Genomic DNA, 23366 nt, shown 5'->3' with positions numbered 1-23366 from the left:
CCGTGTAGAGAAACTAGCCAGCCTGACCTTGTTCCATGGCTGTCTTGGCGTGGTCCTAGGTGGACCTCATCACCCCTGTGACCCATGTAGGGAAACTAGCCAGCCTGACCGTGTCCCTTGGCTGTTCTGTGTTGTCCTAGGTAGACATCATCACCCCTGTGCTGTGATGTCTGCACATTCCAGCATGTTCCTTGTCCAGCTATACTCTTTGCACTATACATGGACGTGGGTACCACCAGAGGCCCCAGGAGGCAAGCATGCCCCTACTTCACGTGCAAGCAGCTCTGCATCTCACGTTTTCTCTTAAGCCCCCTGTTCTAGCCCTGACCACAGCCTCTGTTCATGCCCAGGCCCAAACCCCGTCTGCTGCTCTGTGGGAGGGGTGCTAATGAAGATGAGGAACCTTAGGAGACCCCGTAGAAGGTCAGGTGTTAACACTCAGGAGGCAGAGGAGGGCCATTCTCTCTGAGTTCAAGGCTAGCCTACTCTATAGAGTGAGTTCCAGACTAGCCAATGCCATATAGTGAGACCATGTCTCAAAAATTAAAAAAAAAAAAGTTAGGGCCTAGTGAGATAGCTCAGTGAGTAAGAGCATTGCCTGCCTTTCCAGAGGTCTTGAGTTCAATTCCCAGCAACCACATTGTACCTCATGACCATCTATAAAAGGATCTGATGCCCTCTTCTGGCCTGTAGGTGTACATGCAGATATACAATAAAAAAAAAAAAAGAATAAATTAATTTTGAAAACATTTTAAAGAAGGTGAGGTGCGGCCCCGTGTCTTTCAGTATCCATGAGTACCGGCTATCCAGTTGGCTGGGGCAGCAGGAGGACATCCACCGGATTGTGCTGTACCAAGCAGACAGCACACTCACACCCTGGACCCAGCGCTGCATCCGCCAGGCTGACTGCATCCTCATTGTGGGCTTGGGTGACCAAGAGCCAGCAGTAGGTGAGGTGAGTGCTCAGAGGGGCTTCGTCCCCAGAAGAGGGCCCACCTGTCTGCCATATGCTCTTTAGAGACCTAGAAATAGTGACCTGTTTTATATCTTTTTTTTTTTTCCTGTTTGAGACAGAGTTTTGCTATGTAGCTAGCCTTGGCTGTCCTGGAACTCACTATGTAGACCAGGCTGGCCTCAAACTCATAGAGACTCACCTGCTTCTGCCTCCCAAGTGCTGAGATTAAAGGCATGTGTCACTGCCCAGCATGAAATTTACTTTTTCATCAGTACCTAGGATTCTGATAAAAGCCCCGTTGTTTCATCCATTTTTGTTTGTTTGTTTGTTTGGTTTTTCGAGACAGGGTCTCTCTGTGTAGCTTTGGCTGTCCTAGACTCGACTTCTAGAAACCAGGTTGGCCTCGAACTCCCAGCGATCTACCTGTCTCTGCCTCCCGAGTTCTGGGATTAAAGGCGTGCACCACCACGCTCAGCTTTTCATCCATTTTTATGGCTGTTTGGTTTTCCATTTGTGAGCACCCCACCGTCTGTTTATGCATGCGTTCTCTGCCAGTGACTCCATGGTAACAAGCCATATGCACGTTGTCTTCAGATACTTTGAAGTTGTGGACCCCACAGGATGTGTGTACTTACTAGATGCTGCCAAACTGTTCACCTGGTTTGTTTGTTTGTTTGTTTTCCAGTTTTCCTTTGTGAATGGCTGCAGGTACGGCTGAAGAGTTTCATGCCACTCCCCAAAATGAACACTTTCAGGCCACTCATTTCCTTTAACTGAGCAGGATGAGGTGGCACCTCTCCGCTTTAATTAGTGTTCACATCTCCCCTCTGTTCTGCCTGCTCTGCTTTCACTTCCAGCATCCGTTCTGCCTGTCTAATCCTGGAGCAGCTGGAACCATCCCCTCTGCTGCGTGTCCCCATTATGCAGGGGCAGTGCTGTTCTGTAAGGGCAGTTGCGCAAAAGGTGCATCATCTGTGAAAGTCGCAGCACAGAGTCACAAGGCAGTGTGAAGGTCACAGCACACTGACTCACAAGAGTCACAAGGCAGTGGTTGAGATGCAGGAGGATGCCCTCCTGTCTCATACCCTGAGCACCTTGCAGCCATGTTGGCCCCCCCACCCCCACCCCAGCACACACAGTTGAATGGACCATGTGGTCAGGGTGTTAGCAACCTCAAGATGGGCTAACCTTATAGCCCGACTATTAACTAGACCCATCACACGCTTTCCTGCCTGGGGCCCGGCCATCAGGGCAGTGCTGGGGACAGCTCTGTGCTGGTCCTTGGCTCCGTACTGTGCTCAGTCCTCAGGCTTGCCTGCATTGCTGACCAGGCTCTGCTCTCCTCCAGCTGGAGCGGATGTTGGAGAGCACAGCTGTGCGAGCCCAGAAGCAATTAATCTTGCTGCACAAGGAAGACGGTCCGGGGCCCGCCCGCACCGTGGAGTGGCTCAACATGCGGAGCTGGTGCTCTGGCCACTTGCACCTCTGCTGCCCACGCCGTGTCTTCTCTAAGAGGAGCTTGCCCAAGCTGGTGAGGCCACGTGGGCTGGCTCAGCGGGACTTGGCCCTGACTACATCATCTCTGGCCTGCTGCTGTATATTTAGAACTGTCTTCTCCTTTATGCAGCCTCAGGGCTTGTGTGTGGGTTCTGGTTAGACGTTACCTGTTCTGCTTCTGAACTCTGGCTGTGACCTTAACTTTCGGATTCTTGGGCTGCCTTGCAGATGAAGAAAGGCACAGCATGGTGAAGGCACAAGGCTGTCAGGACCGGGGAACCGGTCAACCCAGGACTCTGGGCTTGACTTAGGCTCAGGGGCCATGGCTGAGTGTGCCACATTTAGCCGAAGCTCCAAAGCGATCTCATGGTCAGGTTGCTGCGCTGCCCCTTCAGGGCAGAAGCACATGCGATCCTGAGATTCCTCCCTCTCAGGTCATCTTTAGATCTTTGGGCCCAGTGTGAAAACTAGGTGGTGGGAGCACTGGGGCTGCCCACAATGCTGTAGCCAGTTCAGCCCCCACAGCTCAGTGGACAGCACCTGCTAGCTGCGTCTCTGCTCGGGGCCATATGCCCTGAGAGCGCTGTGTGCACAGGGGCCAGAGGAGAGACTCTGTGAGAACATCCTGAGGAGCTCTGTGCTCTCAGGCAGTGTGGAGGCTCCCTCTAGGTCTGTTTGTCCTCTGCCAGCACCCCTAAGGTGACCCTGGCCCCTTTCAGGCACTTTGGTGCTAATGAGGCCGTGTCCTGGAAAGGATGGGGTTTGAATCAGATCAGGGTGTGTAGGATGTTAGTCGAAGAAATGCACAAACCGCTGTCCCTTTGGCCTCTCTCAGGTTGAGATGTACACGCGTGTTTTCCAAAGACCACCAGACCGTCACTCAGACTTTTCTCGCCTTGCACGGGTGCTGACAGGCAATGCCATTGCCTTGGTGCTTGGAGGGGGTGGAGCAAGGTGAGAGCCCCTGTCGAACTATGTGCTGCATCGTATGGGGGTGATAGTTGGATGATGGGAGTATGGTGCCATAGGTGAAAAGACCCTTAGACCACTCTAGTGTCCCTCAGGAAAGAGTCCCCATGGATGACAAAGGTGTGGTGTGCATGCCAGAGTATCTGGGTACCTGTGTGTTTATTGTCCAGATGTCCTGGATTTTACTGTTGCCAATTTGGTAGAAGAACACATGGGTATTATCTGACTGTCTGTGCTGAGAAGCGTCTATCTGGTTAGCCAAGTCTCCTCTTTGAACGTTGTCTGCTCCGCAGTGGGCCCTCCGTGAGGTTCTTCCCACTTTAACACATTGTCGATGGAAGAATGACCTCATCCACTCCTGAACTAGAGAAACATCCTGTACTTGTTTGGGCTCTGAGTTCTTTAAAAACCCATGTAGTTCCTATCTTAGCTGTCATCTGAGCATCCTGAGTGGAAAGAAGTGGAGGCCAGGGCATCCTCAGCAGGAGGGTGAAGCAGTGGTCCAGGGCACAAAGGGGCCGGTCAGACCCCACATCTCCCAGGAAGGGGTGCTCTGGAGCTGGCCCTCAGAGCTGAGTCCTGCCTCTGCTCAGTCTGGTGGTGAGTCACACCTGTGCTCACCCGGCCTAGAGGAGTGGTGTGGCCACGCTGCCTGCTCTGTCAAGTAGTGAGAGGCCCTGGTCCTTCCTGTGGGTCTGGATAGTCAAAGCTTTGAGACCTGGTCCTAGTTTTCAGGTCAGGCCAGCAGCGTTTTTGATGAACCTACCACTTTGCTTAAGGTGTGCTTAAAAGCCATGTGGTTCTGCAAGGCACACAAGACCCAGTCTTCTGCCTGCCCCTCCCAGAGCCCATTCTGCAGACTTCCCCGCAGTAACGACTTTCAGCTCTCTTTGGGTATTGACTTTTCTGTGATTCTAAGTAGTATTCCTATTTGACTGTTTTGTGTCTCCTCAAGTTGTAGATTACTGGCTCCCTAACCCTCCAACAATCTATGCCTGTGGCTCTCTGTGCACACCCGTCTGTCTGTGGCTCTGCCTCTGTGTGCACTCTCAACATCCTCATGAAGTTCGGGCAGTGGTACAGCCAGCACTGACAGCGTGTGGCGTTGGGTGTTTAGCTCCTTCAGAGATGCCGCAGACCCCTGGGACCGATACCACTTCCTTCTTAGGAGTTTCTGACTGTTATGGTTGCATCAGCTCTGTTTCTGATATTATCAGTGCACCAGCAAATACTGCCAGAACACTCATGTCCTTAGACCAGGTCATCTCTGTCGGCCCACCAGCCCCCTTCTCTTTAGTGATTTATTTCCAGCTAGCTGTTGGAAAGTTACGCTGAAGAGAGGCTGTGCGGGAGGTGAAAGTTAACACTGGGCCTATCAGAAGACGGTCTCACTCTTCTCTCACACTCGCGTGCTGGTTTGCCTGGGCAGAGAATTCGAGGTGAAAATACTCTGAGAAATTTTGTAGCATAGTTGTATTTTGTATGCCGCTTTGGTATTGTTGAGATAATCAATGCTATTTTAGTCACTGGCCTTGCTTTTCTTTCTAGAGCCTTTGGGGGCTCTTTACATCTTGGTATTTTGGGAGATGTGGTGGTATCTCACCAGCGCTGTCCTCGCCAGGACTCTGGATTCTTCTAGGCCCGTTCACATTTAGAAATCCATGAAGCTGGAACTCCAGGAAATGTTTCACTTGTAACATTTCATTTTATGTATTATGAGTGTTTTATTCACATGTATGTCTGTGCACCACATCCATATGTGGTGTCCACAGAGGCCTGAAGAGGGCGCTGGAGCCCCTGGAACTGGAGTTAGAGACAGTTGTGAGCTGCCATGTAGGCGCTGGGAGTGAAACCCAGGTCCTCTGTGCTCTTAGCCACTGAGCCACCTCTCCAGTCCCGAAGTGTTTTTCATTAAAAAAAAAAATCTTTGCTTTTCTCTGTTCTCTCTTCCTAGAGCTTAATAGTAGTATCCTAAAAGAAGCCTCTGATTTTCATATCTTTTCTAAACCTCTATTTTCTTGGAGATTTTTTTCAATTCTGTCTTTCAACTATTGTTTTTCTACGAAAATATTTTTACACTTGTAATTTTATTTCTGTGTACTTTGTTTTGTGTGAGGCAGGTTCTCCTTACATGGCCCAAGCTGGCCAGGAGCTTGAGGTTATCCTGCGTCAGCCTCATAAGCGCTCGGGTTCCGTGTGTATTGTCACGTGGCAGCTTGTGGCTAGCCTGTCCCTCCCACAGCGTTCTCTGCTTCACCGACTTCATTGAGGCGATCAATGACACAGCTTTTACTTATTGCTTGTACTTACGTGTCCAGTTTTGTCCACTCAGCATGGCTTGAGGTTTGTGTTCTAGATGGGTCCATGAGGAGATCCCATCATCACTGTATTTTCCACAGCTTTCCTCCTGATAGGATGTTGGGGTTGTTTTCTGGTTTCTGTTATAAGGAACAAAATTATAATTATCCTTTTTGTGGGTGTATGTTTTCTTTCCTCTGGACAAATGCATTGAAGTGGAATTACCTGATCGTGGGGTGATGGTACTGTTCACACCCCCACCAGCCAGGTGTGAGAGTTCAGTTTGCTTTCTCTTGTTTACCTTGGTGGTGTCAGAATTGAACTTGCAGGCTCTCGAGTGGCTGTGCAGTGGTCCTTCTTGTGATTCAAACTTGTAATTCTCTGAAGGCGAATGATCGCAGACTCGCGTGTGCCTTGCAGCGATGTGAGCCCATTCATTGCTGCTGTTGTGAAGTATCCATCTGCAGCTGTCACCCATTGTGAATGCATTGTTTTTTAGTATTGAGTTGTGAAGATTATTTATTTGTTCTTTTTTTAAAAAAATATTTATTTATTTCTTATGTACACAGTGCTCTGCCCTGCAAGTATACCTGCAGGCCAGAAGAGAGTGCCAGATCTTATGATAGATGGTTGTGAGCCACCAGGTGGGTGCTGGGAATTGAACTCAGGACCTCTGGAAGAGCAGTCAGTGCTCTTAACCTCTGAGCCATCTCTCCAGCCCTGATTTATTTGTTTTTACTGAGCTCCTTTCTAGGTGCATTTATGGCAGTGTGTCCCTTAGTCTCTGGTTCTCTTTCAGTGACATCTTTGAATGAAGGCATTGATTTTTGTGTCATTCTGTTAGTATCTCTCTGCATCTCGGCCTCTCTCTTTCTGCCTCTGCCTCTGTCTGTCTCTGTCTGTCTCTCTGTCTGTCTGTCTGTCTGTCTGTCTGTCTGTCTCTCTCTCTCTCTCTCTCTCTCTGTGTTTGTGCACGCGAGCGCGCGCACACACACACACACACACACACACACACACACACACACACACACGGTGGCAGTGGTCCCAGAGGAGGACCTCAGGTGTCATTCTTCAGGTGTCAGGTACCACCTACTTTGTTTTTTGAAACAGGATCTTTTACTAGCAGGGAGTTTGCCGTGTAGGTAGCTGTGCTCTCTGCAGCTTGCTGCTCCACAGGCCCCAGCAGCCCAGTGACCATACACCCATGCCTCAGGACTAACGTCTGCAGTGATTGTCTGCATCTGTATTGACTCTACTTCCAGTAAGGCCTCCTCAGTCTTCTTGTGCCTGTTCTGTCAGACACACACACACACACACACACACACACACACACACACACACACACACACATTCAGTGTGTGACTTGAGAGTTAATTAGTAATTAAGTAAGTCTGGAGTAAAACAGCGTGAGACAGCCAGCTATCAAGGGAAATCAGGACTACTTGATAAATTGCAGCCAACGAAACCAGGATATATTGTGAATTTATTGTTATTTAGTACACTCTGACCCTGGTGGTATTTTTAAACTGTTCTTTTTCATTGTAAATACACACACAATAAATCAGCGATTCAACCATGTTAGTGCAGTGAGATGTGTTCACACTGTCGTGCAGCTGTCAGTGAGATGTGTTCACACTGTCGTGCAGCTGTGAGGCCTGTCTATTTCCAGACTACCTCATCATCCTAAGTAAACTCCGTATTCACTACACTGTCACTCCCATCCATCACAGCTTCTGGTACCTTGTTCTCTGCTTTCCATGCAGCTGGATTCGCCTGTTGTACACATGTCATGGAGCTGGAGTCATCTGTCGTGTGTCTGCCTCTTTTACTAAGCATGTATATTCACTGCAGGCATACGCACAGCACTTTGTTCACCGATGCTGGACATAGGCAGTTTATACCTTTTTTAATGTGTGTGGTTCTGGAAATCAGACCAAGTGTGCACACGGCAGGCAGGTACTCAGTAGCCATGAGGTCTTTTCTTTTCCTGTGACTTGTGTTTCAGGTTGAGGCTTTAGGCCATAACTTAGCCTGGTTTGAAGACATTGGGAACTCAAGGCCTAGTCTTTATGAGGACTGACTCATTTCTGCTTTACCTTGCCTCCTAGGGCAGCCCTCGGGGTGTTTATCAGAACCCTTTTATTCTAGGAGGGGGGGCTCTCATTTCCACTTTTCCTCCTATGGTGGAGCCCGCTGAGCCTCTCAGCGTCTGGTGCTCTGGTGGACTCAGCAGCGCATAGAAACACCACCCACTGGCTCTCCTGAGGAAATCCTTCCTTCCCCTCTCAGCCCCACAGGCACCTCTGGACCTCCACAGAGAGGGGGTTTAAATTATATCCAGACATTTCTCCTAGCCTTTCCTCTCTTTGCCCCACTGTCTGTGGTTGTGCAAACCTGGGGCTCTGAGGAGGGAAGGGTGGTTAGCTGTTGGGGATACAGCTCAAGGGCTGGCCTCACACTGCTGCTTATTCTCTCTCTGTGTTCTGACCGTGAAGAGGCTGTGCCCAGGTAGGCATCCTCAGGGCGCTAGCAGAGTGTGGCATCCCCGTGGACATGATCGGAGGGACATCCATCGGGGCGTTCATGGGTGCTCTGTTTGCTGAGGAGCGGAGCTACAGCCAGATCCGGATCCGGGCCAAGCAGTGGGCAGAGGTGAGCAGGCCCCCTCCAGCAGGTGTGGGGGTCAGAGCATGGCCTGTGTGCCAAAGGCAGCCCATAAAGCAGGAAATGACTGAGAAATGCTGGGAGAAGGCCAGGAATAGGAGGCCGGAGGTGACCTGTGGTAGGTAAGGCCCTAGGGCAGGAAGTGGGAGGTGGTCTGCTTTGTGCTCTAGTCTTAAGTGGTAAGAGGTTTACCAGGTGACAACACAGAGGGCCAGTGTCACTGAAGGGGGAGCTAGTGGTTCCTACAGTCGTTGGAAACAAGAGGCACAGCCGCACCAGCGCCTACCGTGGGCAGGAGAGAGAAAGCCAGAGTCAGTCAAGATCAGGGACGAGTACAGGCCTCAGATTTTTTTCTAAAAATAATTCTTGAGAATTTTGTATGCGTATATAATATGATCTTCTCTGCCTCCCACTCACCCTCTCCAGCCTCCCTCCATAGTCCCCAACATGTGCGTTCCCCAACTTCATGTCCTTTTTACTCTTTTATTAGTTTGAGAACTTCATACGGTGTGTTTTGATCGCACTCAACCCCTCCTCCAAGGCCCCCAATGTCCCCTCCCCCTCCTCAGCCATGCTGCGGGCTTCTGAGGCAAAGGCAAGGCAGGGCATGCAGCCTCAGCCTCGTTAGCATGAGCATCCCAGCAGGCTTGCCTGGCCCCTGGCCCTAGATGATGTAAGAGAAAGAGTATTGCCCTGGCGTGAGTCAAGCCAGGGAGGGGCTGAGTGTGGGCTCTGCGGCAGCGCAGACGTGACTTCTCTGCTGTTAGTCCAGCCTTGTCATAAATGGACAGCACAGCCAAACATCAAACAGAATCAAAGGCAGGTGGAGCAGCTCCCTCAGCTCTGCATTGCCAGCAGGCAGCTCATAGCCCTCTGGAGGCTGGGCCGCTCCTGCGGGACAAGTGGAGCCCTGCTGAGACCGTGCGTGGCATCAAAAGCCTTCTGTTCTCCTTTTCCAAAGAAAAGAAAATTGGTCATCCTTCATGCAGAGGCTGAGGAGTGGGCTCTCTGCGGCATTCGCAAAGCTAAGGGCAGCCTGCGGCTCTTTGCCCAGAAATAGTTCTAACACGGAATGAGTGGCCATCAAAAAAGAGAGCTTAGAGCCGGGCGTGGTGGCGCACGCCTTTAATCCCAGCACTCGGGAGGCAGAGGCAGGCGGATCGCTGTGAGTTCGAGGCCAGCCTGGTCTACAAAGCGAGTCTAGGACAGCCAAGGCTACACAGAGAAACCTTGTCTCAAAAAAACCAAAAAAAAAAAAAAAAAAAAAAAAAAAAAAAAAAAAAGAGAGCTTAGAGGCACGTCCTGTCCTGTCCTTAGTGATATGCCTGCCATCAGTGAGGGTGGCCTCTGACATCAGCGACCACAGGACAGCTTAGGATGTAGTCCTGGGCTGGGAGGCCGAGCGCAGGACCCGCGTGGTGTTTTCGTTTCCCTCCTCCTGCGTGTCTGGTGCTGAGGGTGGGCAGTGACAAGAGCCGGGGCACTTGGGGCTGGTCCTCCCACCATCCTGAGAGTGAACTACGCTGTGGTACCCTGCCGAGGTCCACACCCTGTAGGAGGCTGCTGCTGGACATAACGGAGACGGAGCTTATGGAAGTATGTGCCAACCTGCCATGCTGAAGAGATGGGTGACAGTGTCCAGCGGCTCCCCTGGCTCAGGCCCTGAGCCGAATCTTAAGCTGTCTTGGTCACTCATGTGTCTTATGGAAAGGTGTTCACAGAGCCTCTGAGCTGTGGGCTCTTCTTCTTGTTAACCTTCCCAGGGCTGGTGACTCTGTCTAACCCTTGGTCCCTCAGCTAGCTGTAGAGGACAACTTAAAGCACAAAGGTCTGCTGGAGTCCCCAGGGGATCTCAAGGCCTGGCTGGGTGAGGAAGGACAGAGGCCTCTGTCCTTAGCTGCTAAGCCTGGGAGCTGCTGCTGCCTCAACCCCACAAGGAGTGCTCTCCTGACACTTCAGGCAGTTGGACCTGTGGGTTCTCTTAGCTGCCTGTGTTCTGAGGCACAAAGCATGTGCTGTGCCTGTATCCTGCTTTAGCAGGGTCCCACAGGCCAGAATGATTTCTTCAGGAAGCATCTCTCATATCTCTAGGATATGACGTCGATGGTGAAGACCATAATGGACCTGACCTACCCAATCACGTCCATGTTCTCTGGCACCGGCTTCAACAGCAGCATTAGCAGCGTCTTCAGAGACCGGCAGATTGAGGTGTGCCCTACAACACCTGGCTCACATGGGCTGCTCAGTGGCCTTGGCCACTCGGTCTTACTTTCCCTGCACATTTGTCCCCTAGATGGACAGGGACCAATGTGGGAGGATGTTTCTCCTGATCCCTGTCCTTCCTACAGGACCTGTGGCTCCCCTACTTTGCCATCACCACCGACATCACAGCCTCTGCCATGCGGGTCCACACAGATGGTGAGAGCCTTCACCAACCAAAAGCACCATAGGGTCAGCAGCTCTAGGATCTTAGGAAGGTATGGCAGCACGGGCAGGTGACGCTATGAGATTGGTGAGGGCACTGAGGGTCTTTCAAAGGAAGCAAAGTCACAGGTGCATTTGTGCAAGGTAGGTAGAGGATGTCTCTGCCACAGGCATACTAGGTAAAGTAGAGCACTCGAGAGCAAGATACCAGGTGGACAAAGGGGCCTCTGAGGAAGGAGCAGGAGAGAAGCAGACGAGGCTCTGATTCTCCAGTGCAGGACCAGGACCACAGAGGGCAGAGAAGGGTTCCTTCCTGGCCACTTTCCTCACCAGATCTTTCTGATGCTCTAGGCTCGCTGTGGAGGTATGTCCGTGCAAGCATGTCCTTGTCAGGCTACATGCCCCCACTCTGCGACCCCAAGGATGGACACCTGCTGATGGATGGAGGTTACATCAACAACCTCCCAGGTACTGCAGAGGATGCCGGAGTGCCCCCCTCCCCCCCCCCCCCCCCCCGCATGCTGGTACATAGCTCTTTGGTCATTCTGCCCTGTGGCTGCCTGCCACAGCCGCCTCCACACCAGGAAGGCTGGGTGGTACACGTTTTCCTTAGAGTATGCCAAGAGAAAATGTCAGGCTGGCATCAGCTCGTAGAGAACACATGCGCATGTGCCCATGCGTGCACATGCGCATAGCCTGCTCCTAGCATATGGCTCTGCCTGTTAGCACAGCAGCCGCCGAACAAAGGCCAAGGAGACAAACCAGGAGCAATTGATTTCCATCTGTGCCCACAGTGGGAAACTAAGAGCCTGCAGGTGTTGAGTGTGGTATGAGTGAGGCCACACCTGCTACCTGTTGGCTACATGCTCAGGAGGTATCTCACACAGTTCTGTGCACTTCTCACACAAGCTGAGACTTTAGATCTACTGCCTCCATAGGCCCAGGGAGAATACTAGAGAGGGTCCCCTCCCTGGTGGAGCAGCCAAGAGAAACAAGGCCCTCGTAGTGCTTAGGAAAGCAGGGTCTGCCTTCCTGCTGTTTTCCCCATTCCTCCTGGGGTACCACCCCATACCCTGGTTCTGCATTCTTGACCTGGGTGGTAACCAGACTCCCTTTTTCTCTGTAGCGGATGTGGCGAGATCCATGGGGGCAAAGGTTGTGATTGCCATTGATGTTGGCAGCCGGGACGAGACGGACCTCACCAACTACGGCGATGCCTTGTCTGGATGGTGGTTGCTTTGGAAACGCTGGAACCCCTTGGCCACCAAAGTCAAGGTAGGCTTGGTACCAGATGGGCTAGATGGCCCGTCATCCGCTATGAGCCATCCCTGGCAGTAGGGCTGTGGAAGCAGCTCCCAAGTTGAGGGGTCAGCAGATCTGGGCCACTTGTTTTGTACTGCTCCTCAGAGCCTGGGACTAACTCTGGGACAAGAGGGGCAGAAACGGGGCTTCATAGCTCTCCAGTCCAGGTCACATCTTCAGGACTCAGGCTCAGGGCTCACCCTCTTCCTGGGCCAGGAGGCACGAGGAGGGAAGGCCAGGGTAGGAGGCTGAGGCATTCTTGGCAGGTGTTGAACATGGCAGAGATTCAGACTCGGCTGGCCTATGTGTGCTGCGTGAGGCAGCTGGAGATGGTAAAGAACAGCGACTACTGCGAGTATCTGAGGCCTCCCATCGACAGCTACCGCACCCTGGACTTCGGCAAGTTCGATGAGATCTGTGTGAGTGCTGTCGACTGGTTCCAAGGGAAGAGGGACTGGGGGATCCGTTCTGACGGTTGGTGCCTCTTCAGCCTCTTCTCTAAGAGCGCGACAGGGGGCTCCCTCAAGTTCCTGATGGGGCTTCCTTCCTGCACAGGGAGTTGGGTATCAGCACGGGAGGACGGTGTTTGACATCTGGGTTCGGAGTGGCGTGCTAGAGAAGATGCTGCAGGACCAGCAGGGGACAAGCCAGAGGAAGGACTGTGGGGTGAGATGGCAGGACGGGGAGGGGCCACCGCACTGGACCATCCGCTGCGCCTGTGTGCAGCCAAGACAGGTGACGTGCTGTGCTGCTCCCTGCCTCACCCCAGGTGCTCACGTGTCCCAATGCCTCCTTCACCGACCTCGCTGAGATCGTGTCACGGATTGAGCCGGCCAAGGTGGCTTCAGTGGATGGTGAGTTAGCTGTACAGAAAGTGGGCCTGTGTAACAGAGGCTGGGCAGGCAAGGGGTGGCCAGACCTCGCTGCTCTGGACCCTCACTCTTGTCCTTGAAGAAGTCATCAACACTTGAGCTCTGCTGGCCAAGAAACTAAACTATGGCTTCTCCACTGTGTCAAGACCCAGGACTAGCTGTCCAGCTCAGGAGCTGCCACAATAGTGGGGCTGTCTCCTAGGCTACTCCATTTAGCATCCTAGCCACATCACAGGCCTTCAGGGGAGCCTACTGGCAGAGCTTACAGAAGGCCCGAGGGCCACTGCTCTGACCTACAACCCTGCAGTGGGCCATCAGCCAACGTCCCCACCCCCACCTTGCAGTAGAACAGCATGTTCTGCAGCATTGCCTGCTGTGTGTTTCATCTTAAAGAGGAACTTGGAAGATGCCCTAGGGCCTTTCCCGGGTGAGAGCTCCAGGCGCTGGGCTGAGTTTGTGCTGGCTAGACCCCTCCCTGTGTGTGCTCAGGGAGCAGGTAAAGAGGGCCAGCTTACTCCTTGGTTTTGTGAGAAACATACAGGACGCATTGTGTCATGAGGTGGAGAAAGCCAGCTGTGAAGTGTTATTGCTGGGTCTGCTACAGCTTCCTCTGGTGGCCCTGGGAACTGTGTCACCATGGGGTGGGGGATGGAAGGTCTGTGGCCACATTGTGCCTCAGTGCCAGCTATGCTGGGCACAGCCACTGTCCTTGGGGAGAGGACCAGTGTACTCCTTTCTTCTGCTCCAGATGAATCTGACTATCAGACGGAGTATGAGGAGGAACTGCCTGACACCCCTAAGGAAACATACGCTGACTTCCAGAGCACTGGGACCGAGTTGGACTCTGACTCGGTGAGGTGCTGAGCCCTGCCTGTGCTCCTTGCTTGTGCCCACTCTGAGGTCCCCAAACAGGGCCTGCTCCTGGTCCCTGAGTCTGAGCTAGCTACTCCCTCCGACTCCAGGTGATGCAGCCTGGGGCCTGGCAACCCCCACTTCACATTCCTTGACCATGTATGATTTGCTTTCAGGAGGATGAGCCTTCACTGTGGCAAAGGCCCCCTGGCTTGACTTCCTCGGAACAGTCCCGGGACTCCGGCCCTTGGCTTCCTGATCAAGAGGACCAGGAGCCAAGACTCTAATGCCCTTCCTGCCCGGCTTTAAACAGAGCACAGTGCTCCCTGGAGCCCCACCCTTAGACCGAGGCTGCACCCACTAGGAGGCTACTTCAGTTGCCTGAGATCAAGCTGGGTGGTGCATGGTGGTGTCTTCCAGGGGCCTTGCCTGTGTTAGAGGAGCCATGGGCCTCTTCTCTTCACTGGCACCCTTTGTATCCCCACAGCAATAGTGAGGGGCCCTAAAGCCTCTGTGAGGCATGGGAGCGTGGGATTGGCATCTTAATAAAAGTCAGTCTGATTGTGTGGATATCTCACTCTGGTGTAAAGGTTGCAGTGGCAAAGAGCTAGATGCACTTGAGGTACAGAATGCCAGTGGGGTGGTCACATGTTCTCTTAGGACCCTTTTGCTGGTTCCTGCAAACCCCAGGCAGCAACTCTAGGCTAGGCAGGCAGGATGCTCCGGTCTGGAACCACCCCCCGCCCCCCCCCCCGCCCCCAAACCTAGGTGAGCTCCCGGGTTTCTTGTGCAGTCCTCGCCACCAGTCATACATGGGCGCTGCCTCAAGTGGAAGGGCTTCCCTTTAGTTTTGGGAGGGTCGCCCCACAAAGAAAGCCTCAGGGAGGAGCGGCTTTTAGCCACGCCCATACTCGTCATCAAGGGGGTGGTGCCAGCCCAGGCTTGGCGTCAGGAGGCGGAGCACCGCCCCCAGGTCCAGCGGCGCTCTCCTACCGAGGCTGGACGCGCTGGGCGCTGGGTGCGGCCATGCGGGGCCCGGGCCTGAGTGTGACCCTGACCCTGACGCCGAGACCTAGCGCGACTTCAGGCGCGGTACGGCTCCCCCGGCAGAGGCGGCGGGCGCGGGGCGCGCTCTGAAGCCCGGGGGATGCGCGGGCGCCGTGACCATGGGTGCCGCCGCCTCCAGGAGGAGGGCGCTGAGGAGCGAGGCCATGTCCTCGGTAGCGGCCAAAGTAAGGTGAGTGCGGCGGGCTGACCGGGAGGTTAGGTAGCCGCTGCTGGCTTCCTTCTGTGCTGTGTGCTGCTGCCCCAGCGCCCTGCGGCTTTTCCGTTCCGACTGGAGTGGGCCTTGGGCCTTAAAACCCAACGCCCACAGGCTAGGCAGATTGAACAGAAAACAGTTGGAGGTCTGTGGCCAGGATGTCCTGGCTCTCTGTGGTGGGTGGAGCGAGCCCACCTCTTCCCATGTTGATGTGGAGGGTCTGGGTGGGGGTAGGTCTGGTAGGGAGAGTCTTGCCAGTGTCGAAGGCTGGTAGCCAGCATGCACTGACCGTGTTCTCTCTGTCCACCCTCCAGAGCAGCCCGAGCGTTTGGAGAGTACCTGTCCCAGAGTCACCCTGAGAACCGCAACGGTGCAGGTAGGGACACAGGAAACAAATGGCTGTGTAGGGTGAGACCTCTGCCCCAGGTCAGGACTGGTGGAGTGTTGAGCCAGCCCAGGTACCCTGCCGGCTTGTCTTCCTCACATCCCCTGCCCTCCAGGGCCCTGGAACCCTAGGAGGAGCTTCAATCACCCATCTCCATGGCGCCCTCCCAGCCTGGGTTGTTGGCATGGCAACAGGCCTCTTGGCACCCCCAGGGCTGGCACCACTGTCTGGGGGCCAGCTGGTGGGGGGGAGGGGAGAAGTTGGCACCAGGCAAATGGGTGTATCTGCAGGCTTCTGGATGGGGGGATATGGGCCTGTCTGTTCTTAACACCCCCCCACCCCCCACCCCGGGATTATGCACAGGTGGTAAGGCCTGCCTGTCACCCCAGGCCACACTCTCAGAAGGGCCTCAAGCCCAGACAAGAAGAGAAAGGGTACACCTGGCAGGACCTTGTCTAGCAAGCAGAGCCCCTCATCAAGCTTGGTGCTTGCTGGCTTGGTGCCCTTGGTGTACCAGAAAACCGGGTGGGTAGACCAGCGGGCTGAAGGCTCACCTGCCACCTTTCCCTTAGACCACCTGCTGGCTGACGCCTACTCTGGCCACGACGGGTCCCCAGAGATGCAGCCTGCCCCCCAGAACAAGCGCCGCCTCTCCGTCGTCTCCAATGGCCGCTATGAGGGCAGCATCTCAGATGAGGCAGTCAGCGGGAAGCCGGCTCCAGAGGGCCCCCAGCCCCGTGTGTACACCATCTCTAGAGAGCCAGCCCTGCTGCCAGGCTCTGAAGCTGAAGCCATTGAGCTAGCCGTGGTAAAAGGGAGGAGGCAGCGGGAGCGGCACCCTCACCACCATAGCCAGCCCCTGCGTGCCAGCCCAGGCAGCAGCCATGAGGACATCAGCAGGCCCTGCCAAAGCTGGGCAGGCAGCCGCCAGGGCTCCAAAGAATGCCCAGGATGTGCCCAGCTGGTCCCTGGTCCCTCCCCTCGGGCCTTTGGGCTGGAGCAGCCACCTCTACCTGAGGCTTCTGGCAGCCACAAGAAGCTGGAGAGGATGTATAGTGTTGACCGAGTGTCTGGTGAGGGGCCGTATCTCTGGGCCTGGGCAGGTTTTTTGGGGGGTAGCCATTAGCAGCAGCAAACACTAAAGCTGTGTGTCATGCATGGTGTGATGGCAGTCAGGATGAAATCCCTTCGGTTTGAGCTCACCCCTTCCCCCAAATCCTACGCATCGTAGTCTCCCTCAGATGAAAAGCGAGTCCACCACGCAGTTTATTAAGGATGCTTCCTGGAGGAGGGGCCTGGGAGGGTCTTGAAGACATAGAAAACATGGCTTAGTGTCTTTAGAAACTACAAGGGGTGGGAAGCAGTTTGGGCCCCGAGATTGTTGATGTCAGTGTGAAGGGAGGGGTTGGAATACCCAGAGTGCTGTGTTTAGAAACTGTCCTTCCCCACAGAGCGTCCCCCTTAGGACATCCCAGGAACCCCGTGCCTGGGCTTCAGAGAGTAGCTAGCCCTAGGCGTCCCCACTCCAAGGACCTCGTGCTCACTCTCTTGTGGGGATACACGGAGGGATGTGTCTGGCTAGCTGGGAGCTGGGAAGAGCTACCTTATGTCCAAGGGAGACAGACCCGGAAGATGGCCCTCCCACTCTGAACAGCTGCAGGGAGAGCCTCCTCAAGCCAGGGCGTAGGAGGGTGGCTCAGTGGTTAAGAACTTGCTGCTCTTGCAGAGGACCAGAGTTTGGTTCCTAGCACCCACATCAGACAGCTCACAACCACCTGTGATCTCCACCAGGATCAGACACCTCGTCCCCCTCCTCTTCTCTCTCTCTCTCTCTCTCTCTCTCTCAAAAAAAAAAAAAGTTTTTTGTTTTTGTTTTTTAAGCCACAAGTCAGAGAGTCTGGGTGGGCAGAGTTATGTCCTGGAACCCCACCCTAGCCAGCCTTTTTTCTTCTTGAGAGTCATCCTGGTGCCTTGATTCTGCCGCTGTTGCTAGCCCCCACAGGCCCGGGGCCCCTTCCCCGTAGGGAGGGATCAGGCTACAGGACTCCTGCCCTTGCCAGCCATATCTCTTTCTTCTTCCAGATGAAGTCCCCATCCGTACCTGGTTCCCCAAGGAAAACCTTTTCAGCTTCCAGACGGCAACCACAACTATGCAAGCGTGAGTCCAGGGCTGGGCTGCCTCTTCCGAGGACTTAGGAAGTGCTGGCAGCTCCTGCCTGGCCTCTGGCTCAGCTGGGGGCTTCTGAATGGCCTCACGTGCCACAGCCACACTGCTGAGTCTGCTGACCGGCCAAGCCGAGGCTCTCAGCCCCAGCAGCATGAGATTCCCTGCTACCTCAGACCATATCCTACCCCTCCTTCCCCTGCCCCTTTCTGTACCCATGTCCCCTCATGGGCATACCTTGCATGCAGCCTACCTACTTACCCGTGGCCTGTTGTCTTCCCTTTTCCCAAGAGATCTGCCCCAGAGTTACAGCTGATAGCAACTTCCCAAGTGGTTTGGGGTGGGTGGGCATTGGTCCTCATGCATACCCCGAACTCTGGCCTCATTCTGCGTCATGTGTGACGGGTGACTGTCACCAAGGGTCTCTTAGAAGTCTGCTCCTCTTTACCTGGCATGCTTCTATGTCTTCCTCCCAAGGAGATGCCTTTGAAGCAAAGTCCCTCACCAAAGCGGTCCTACTCCACCCCCAATTGCTATGACAAAGTGGGCAGGGCACAGGCAAGCTTCTGTTGGTCCAAACCCCAGCTTTGCCTGGCCAGAACCCAGCACCTGATGACATGGGCCAGTGGCTCAGCCTCTGGTGCCTATTGACAGCTGGCCTTGAGTCCAGGAGACATCCTTTTGGGAGGAAACTACCCTCTGGGGGCCCCAGGGATGGTGGAGGGGACCTGAAGGAAGCCGGAGATCCACACTCATTTTGTCTTCTTTCTCTTGCTGCCTCTTTGCACCGTGACTTCAGCATCTCGTAAGTACGCCATGCAGTGTGCACTTAGGGGCACAGCCACTGTCCTGGGGGACCCTCCCACCCATGGATAGACTTCTGCAGGTCAGGGACCCTGGGCCTGGGCAGCGAGTAGTGCTGAGCTCCCTGAGGCCTGCTGGGAGCTGGGCCTGGGATGCCCCACTGGGCCCCTCTGTCTCCACGTCTGTGTCCCTCCTGCCTTCAGCCAAGGGCAGTGCTGACTTGCGGCGGTTTCTCAGGGTATTCAGGGGCTACGCGGAGAGGAAGCGCCGGAAACGGGAGAATGATTCCGCGTCTGTAATCCAGAGGTAGGGCCTGCCAGCCACTCGCCACCAGGGTCTGTCTCTGGTCTGCACTGGCCTGGCCAGGGCCCTCCTGGCCCTGGAAGACCTAATGGGGGAAGGGTGGTGGCGACCACTGGCCTGGCCCTGCTCTGGGGACGTGGCAGGCAGGAGGCCATGTGGCCAGGCTGTATTTCAGCCCCTGAACCTATACTTTGAGGGTACACTGACAGTCATATTGTGGCTAGCTGGCCCATCTGTGTCTGTCTAGCCCTGGAGCCCAGAGTTACTCAGCCAGTGGCGTGGCCTACCTACCCTCCAATCCTACCAACCTCAGAGGTGTTTCTCGGAAACTGGACATGGGTTCTTGGCACAAAGCCTGTGTCCCTAGTGGGGAAGGGTCACCTGGACATCCCCAGGCCATCTCGTGGGTGTGGGCGCAGGTAGAGGGCATTAGGATATCTTTGCGACAGAGGAAATGTCTGCAAAAAGCCTCAGCAAGAAACACCCTGAAAGGAGAGATTCAGTGTGCCTGTGTTCTGCAGTTCTGGAAGGGTCTCAGGAGGAGGCAGGCCTTGAATATGAGCCTTGGGGAGATTGTTCTGTGTCCAGCCTCAGCGTGGTCAGGGACTAGGTGGGCAGGAGCCAGCATCCACCCCTCTGCGGACCCTCATCACCCCACGCTTTCTCCTTCAGGAACTTCCGCAAACACCTGCGCATGGTTGGCAGTCGGCGGGTGAAGGCCCAGAGTAAGATGGGCCCTGGGGAGGCGGGCAGTGGTGCGCTTTGCAGCCTGGGGCTTTGCATGTTGCCAGTCCACCTTCCTTTTCCCCACGTCCTGCCTTTCCCCCTCAGGCACCTCCCGTTGGCCATGTCCTGCCTTCCCCTCAGGTCTTGCCCCCTTTGGTGTTCCGCTCCTGTCCACCCCTGTCTCAGTGTTCTGTCTCACTTGCCCAACAGTGTTCTACCTCGCCCAGGCCCTACTGGACCGCTCCCTTAACCCAGTGTTCTGCCTGGCTTAGGCTCTGCCCTGAGCCCGCTCAGTTGTCCACACTGTGCCTTTTGCCTCCGCCCTAATGTCCTCCAAGTTGAGACTGCTCCTAGTATTTTGTGCCTCTACACGAACCTTCCCATTGGTCTTAGTCCACTGTATGTGACCTCAGGCCTCGTCCCTGTCGGCTTCTGCCTCTCCACACACCCCAGGTCCTAGCCTAGGGCCTGAGTCTGCCCTGTTCTTGCCCCCTCTGGCTAATGGGGCTTTGCTCTCACTGCAGCGTTCGCCGAGCGGCGCGAACGGAGCTTCAGCCGGTCCTGGAGCGACCCCACCCCTATGAAAGCCGACACTTCCCAAGACTCCCGAGACAGTAGGTGTCCAGATGCAGGTTGTCCCACTTCCCTGACAGTTCCCCCTTAGGCCCACATCCCTGCCAGGAGTCCCATGCCAGTACCGCTAGGCTTCTGCGCTTTTGCTCTCGGAGCCTCAGTTTACCTGTCTATGAGATGGGCATACCCGGTATCTCCTGTCTCTTAGGTGGGGTTAACTAATGGCTAAGCAATGCTGATGGGGCATCTGTAAGGTGGTACCCACTGTCTCTCAGGGCGTAGTCGGCCGCAGCTGACACTTGTGCTGGGTCCCAGCTTCACATGTCTCTCTTCCTACACGGGGCTGCTTCCCACTGGTGTCAGTGGCCCAGCTCTGCAGTTTGCGCGTGACTGTAACCTTCTTACCTACCCAAAGACCCTCCGGGGCATTGTTGGGCTCTACGGTTGGTATGCCGCTCTCCTGGTGACCCCTCCTGCTTCCAGGTAGTGACCTGCAGAGCTCACACTGCACCCTGGATGAGGCTTGTGAGGACCTGGACTGGGACACAGAGAAAGGCCTGGAAGCCATGGCCTGCAACACTGAGGGCTTCTTGCCACCCAAGGTCATGGTGAGGCCTGTCCCTGGGTGCACCTCATGGCACTTAGGTGGAGCACAGCCTTGCCCTCTGGTCCTCCCCACCATGCCCACACTCCATCCTTGGCTTGCGGAGGGGTCTCCAAGGCTCCCCTCAGTGTAAAGGTCCTTAGGGTCTCAGCCCCTTGCTTCCTGGGGGAGTTTCAGAGGTCAGGGTCATCATAAGGCTCCCTCGTGGCTGTGAGGTGTGCCTCATAGGGCTTTCCCTGTCTCCCACAGCTGATCTCCTCCAAGGTGCCAAAAGCCGAGTACATCCCTACCATCATCCGCAGGGATGACCCCTCCATCATCCCCATCCTCTATGTGAGTGTCCAGAGCTCGGGTCCCCCTCCCACTCGGGGTCCAGCTACTGCTGCCTGAATGCCTGGGGTGGGGGGCGGCTAGCAAGGGCTCTGATGGGTGGCATGTCTGTTCTCAGGACCATGAGCATGCGACGTTTGAGGACATCCTGGGTATGTATCCTGCTCATTTCATCTGGTGGCCGGCGGGGAGGGTGGCCTGCGCGGGGTGGGGCAGTGCGGTGCGGGGCGGGGTGGGGCGGTGCTCAGAGCCCTCTGTTCACAGAGGAGATTGAGAAGAAGCTGAACATCTATCACAAGGGGGCCAAGATCTGGAAGATGCTGATCTTCTGCCAGGTAGGCGGAGAGGTCAGTGTGGTTGGGGCAGGGGTCGTGACTCCGCTAAGTCTGCTGCCTGTGTTCACAGGTGGGATTCAGCGGGTGGGCTCACCTGTGGGCTGGAGGGGGGGGTACCCCGAGGCCTGACCATGACCTCTTACAGGGCGGCCCTGGGCACCTTTATTTGCTCAAGAATAAGGTGGCCACCTTTGCCAAAGTGGAGAAGGAAGAGGACATGATCCAGTGAGATGGGGGTGGGGGGTGGGAGTGGGGGAGCATGGGGGCGTAGGGTAGGGGGCATAGGGGTGGGGTTACCCTGGGTTGTGGGAGGGCAGTCTTGAACCTGCTCTATTGCTCCCAGTCCCCTCCCCCTCCACCGTGCCTTTCCCTGGGTAGCTCGGTCAAGGGGCCCGTCAGCCCTGAGCTGAGGCTGTCTTGTAACTCCCACCAGCTTCTGGAAGAGGCTGAGCCGCCTGATGAGCAAAGTAAACCCAGAGCCAAACGTCATCCATATCATGGGCTGCTACATTCTGGGGAACCCCAATGGGGAGAAGGTAGGCGCTCAGAGCTGTGAGAAGTGGGGGGCAAGGCCTTCCGCTGGTCCTGGCGCATCCCTTCCGCTTCAGCCCTCAAGGAGGGTGGGTCCTGCCCTGAACCCCACACTCATGGCCTTGCCCTTCTTGAAGCTGTTCCAGAACCTCAGGACCCTCATGACTCCTTACAAGGTTACCTTTGAGTCGCCCCTGGAGCTGTCTGCCCAAGGTCAGTTACCTCAGCTGCTTGACTAGAGGGCTGCGGTAGGCCTGAGCCTCCCGGTCAGGCCTGAGTCTCCTGGCCTTTGTCTCTCCTGCCCAGGGAAGCAGATGATCGAGACCTACTTTGACTTCCGGCTATATCGCCTGTGGAAGAGCCGCCAGCACTCAAAGCTGCTGGACTTTGATGACGTCCTGTGAGATGCAAGGGTCATGCCCAGGCACCACCAGGCCACTTCCTCTGGACTGGGGACCTAGGGCTGGGCCGCCACTTGCACCCAGGACTGCGTGGCCCTGGCCTTGCCCACAGCCACTTCAGGGACCCTCAGACATTGCTCAGGTTCTCGTAGGGTCTGGTCCTTGCTGCACCACTGGGCTACAGAGGCCACAGTCCTGGGGGCCTGGAGGAAGAATCTCACCCCATGGCCAGTGGCCTCTTACTGGCCAGGGCATTGACCTGTCATGCCTCGCCTGGAGGCTGCAGCATTGGGAATTCCCACCATGGGGTTCATAGAAATAAGTGCAATTTTTTTATACCCCTGAAACAATTTGAAGGGAAGCAGCGTTCCTGCTTAACTAGTTGAGCACTCGGCTACTAGTTAGAGTGTAGACGAGCAGCCCGGTGTGTGTTCAGGTCCTCCTGTCCCCAGCCTCTCAGCCCTGCTGTATCTGATCACCAGCACCAGGATGGCCCGTCTCTGTGGGGCTGGCTCTGCCAGGCTGCCAAGCCTGGCCCGGGCTATACTGGCCAAATCTTGTCTGCTTTCACCCCCTCTTGTCACCCCTTGCGTACTTTGACCTCATCCTGGCAAGGGGTAGCCCGAGCAGTAGGAGGGAGGAAAGCCTCCCCTCCCCTCTGCTCACGGGAGGCACTGGGTTGCCAGCTGTTGCCCACTCACCTCCTCAAGCCACTTGTCTCCCTCGCTGCTGTTGAGCTCAGCTTTTTCCAGCCTCGATCTGGAAGCCACATCCCAGCACAGAGGCTTAGGGGTGTGGTGGGCCAGCTGGGGATGGGCCCTGGAAGGCAAGAACCTCACCATCTTCGTAGTGGGGGTCCGGATCTATCACCCCAGGCTGCAGAGTCAAGTAGCTGGTGAACTTGGAGGTCCCCATGACCCCCTTCACAGTCTTGCCCAGGGTCTAGCAGGGTGGGCTCTCTTGTACATAGTTGGAGCTTGGGGGCCGGCCCCCCTTTTATAGAGCCTGGGGTCTGAGGACACCTGGCTGTGTCCCTGACCAAGGGGAGGTAGGATTGGGCTCTGAACAATGTACGATATCCCTTAGAGTGACCATTAAACTTGACCCTCTGCTGCA

At 55.2% G+C, this 23366-nt stretch overlaps 2 protein-coding genes across 3 annotated transcripts in view; both read left to right on the top strand.

Annotated features, from left to right (window-relative positions):
* PNPLA7 (patatin like domain 7, lysophospholipase) overlaps positions 1-14410 on the top strand; it is a 67944-nt gene extending 53534 nt beyond the window's left edge. Inside the window, exons 23-35 of the mRNA XM_084798823.1 lie at positions 787-955; positions 2304-2486; positions 3288-3406; positions 8215-8371; positions 10475-10591; positions 10732-10801; positions 11159-11275; positions 11934-12082; positions 12376-12528; positions 12665-12775; positions 12879-12963; positions 13730-13833; positions 14010-14410. Of these exons, the coding sequence (XP_084654949.1) occupies positions 787-955; positions 2304-2486; positions 3288-3406; positions 8215-8371; positions 10475-10591; positions 10732-10801; positions 11159-11275; positions 11934-12082; positions 12376-12528; positions 12665-12775; positions 12879-12963; positions 13730-13833; positions 14010-14120 (1645 nt within the window). The 3' untranslated portion in view covers positions 14121-14410. The remainder of the gene's footprint in view (positions 1-786; positions 956-2303; positions 2487-3287; positions 3407-8214; positions 8372-10474; positions 10592-10731; positions 10802-11158; positions 11276-11933; positions 12083-12375; positions 12529-12664; positions 12776-12878; positions 12964-13729; positions 13834-14009) is intronic.
* Positions 14411-14776: 366 nt separating this feature from the next.
* Positions 14777-23366, top strand: NSMF (NMDA receptor synaptonuclear signaling and neuronal migration factor). 2 transcript variants are annotated; one of them, XM_084798844.1, is made up of 15 exons: positions 14973-15070; positions 15409-15470; positions 16052-16552; positions 17562-17637; positions 18685-18753; positions 19423-19475; positions 20001-20094; positions 20537-20657; positions 20903-20986; positions 21102-21135; positions 21248-21318; positions 21464-21543; positions 21752-21854; positions 21987-22062; positions 22156-23366. In XM_084798844.1, the coding sequence occupies exons 1-15, from the start codon at positions 15000-15002 to the stop codon at positions 22251-22253; spliced, it is 1593 nt and encodes a 530-aa protein (XP_084654970.1). In that variant the 5' UTR covers positions 14973-14999; the 3' UTR covers positions 22254-23366. The 2 variants fall into 2 exon arrangements, with proteins under 2 accessions (XP_084654971.1, XP_084654970.1); XM_084798845.1 differs by lacking the exon at positions 20001-20094 and having other exon boundaries at positions 14777-15070; positions 20533-20657.

The sequence above is a fragment of the Acomys minous genome (assembly GCF_964271855.1).
Source record: "Acomys minous genome assembly, chromosome: 10".
In the NCBI taxonomy this organism is placed as follows: domain Eukaryota; kingdom Metazoa; phylum Chordata; class Mammalia; order Rodentia; family Muridae; genus Acomys; species Acomys minous.
The sequence above is the reverse complement of the archived record's forward strand: the minus strand, read 5'-3'. Positions and strand labels throughout refer to the sequence as shown.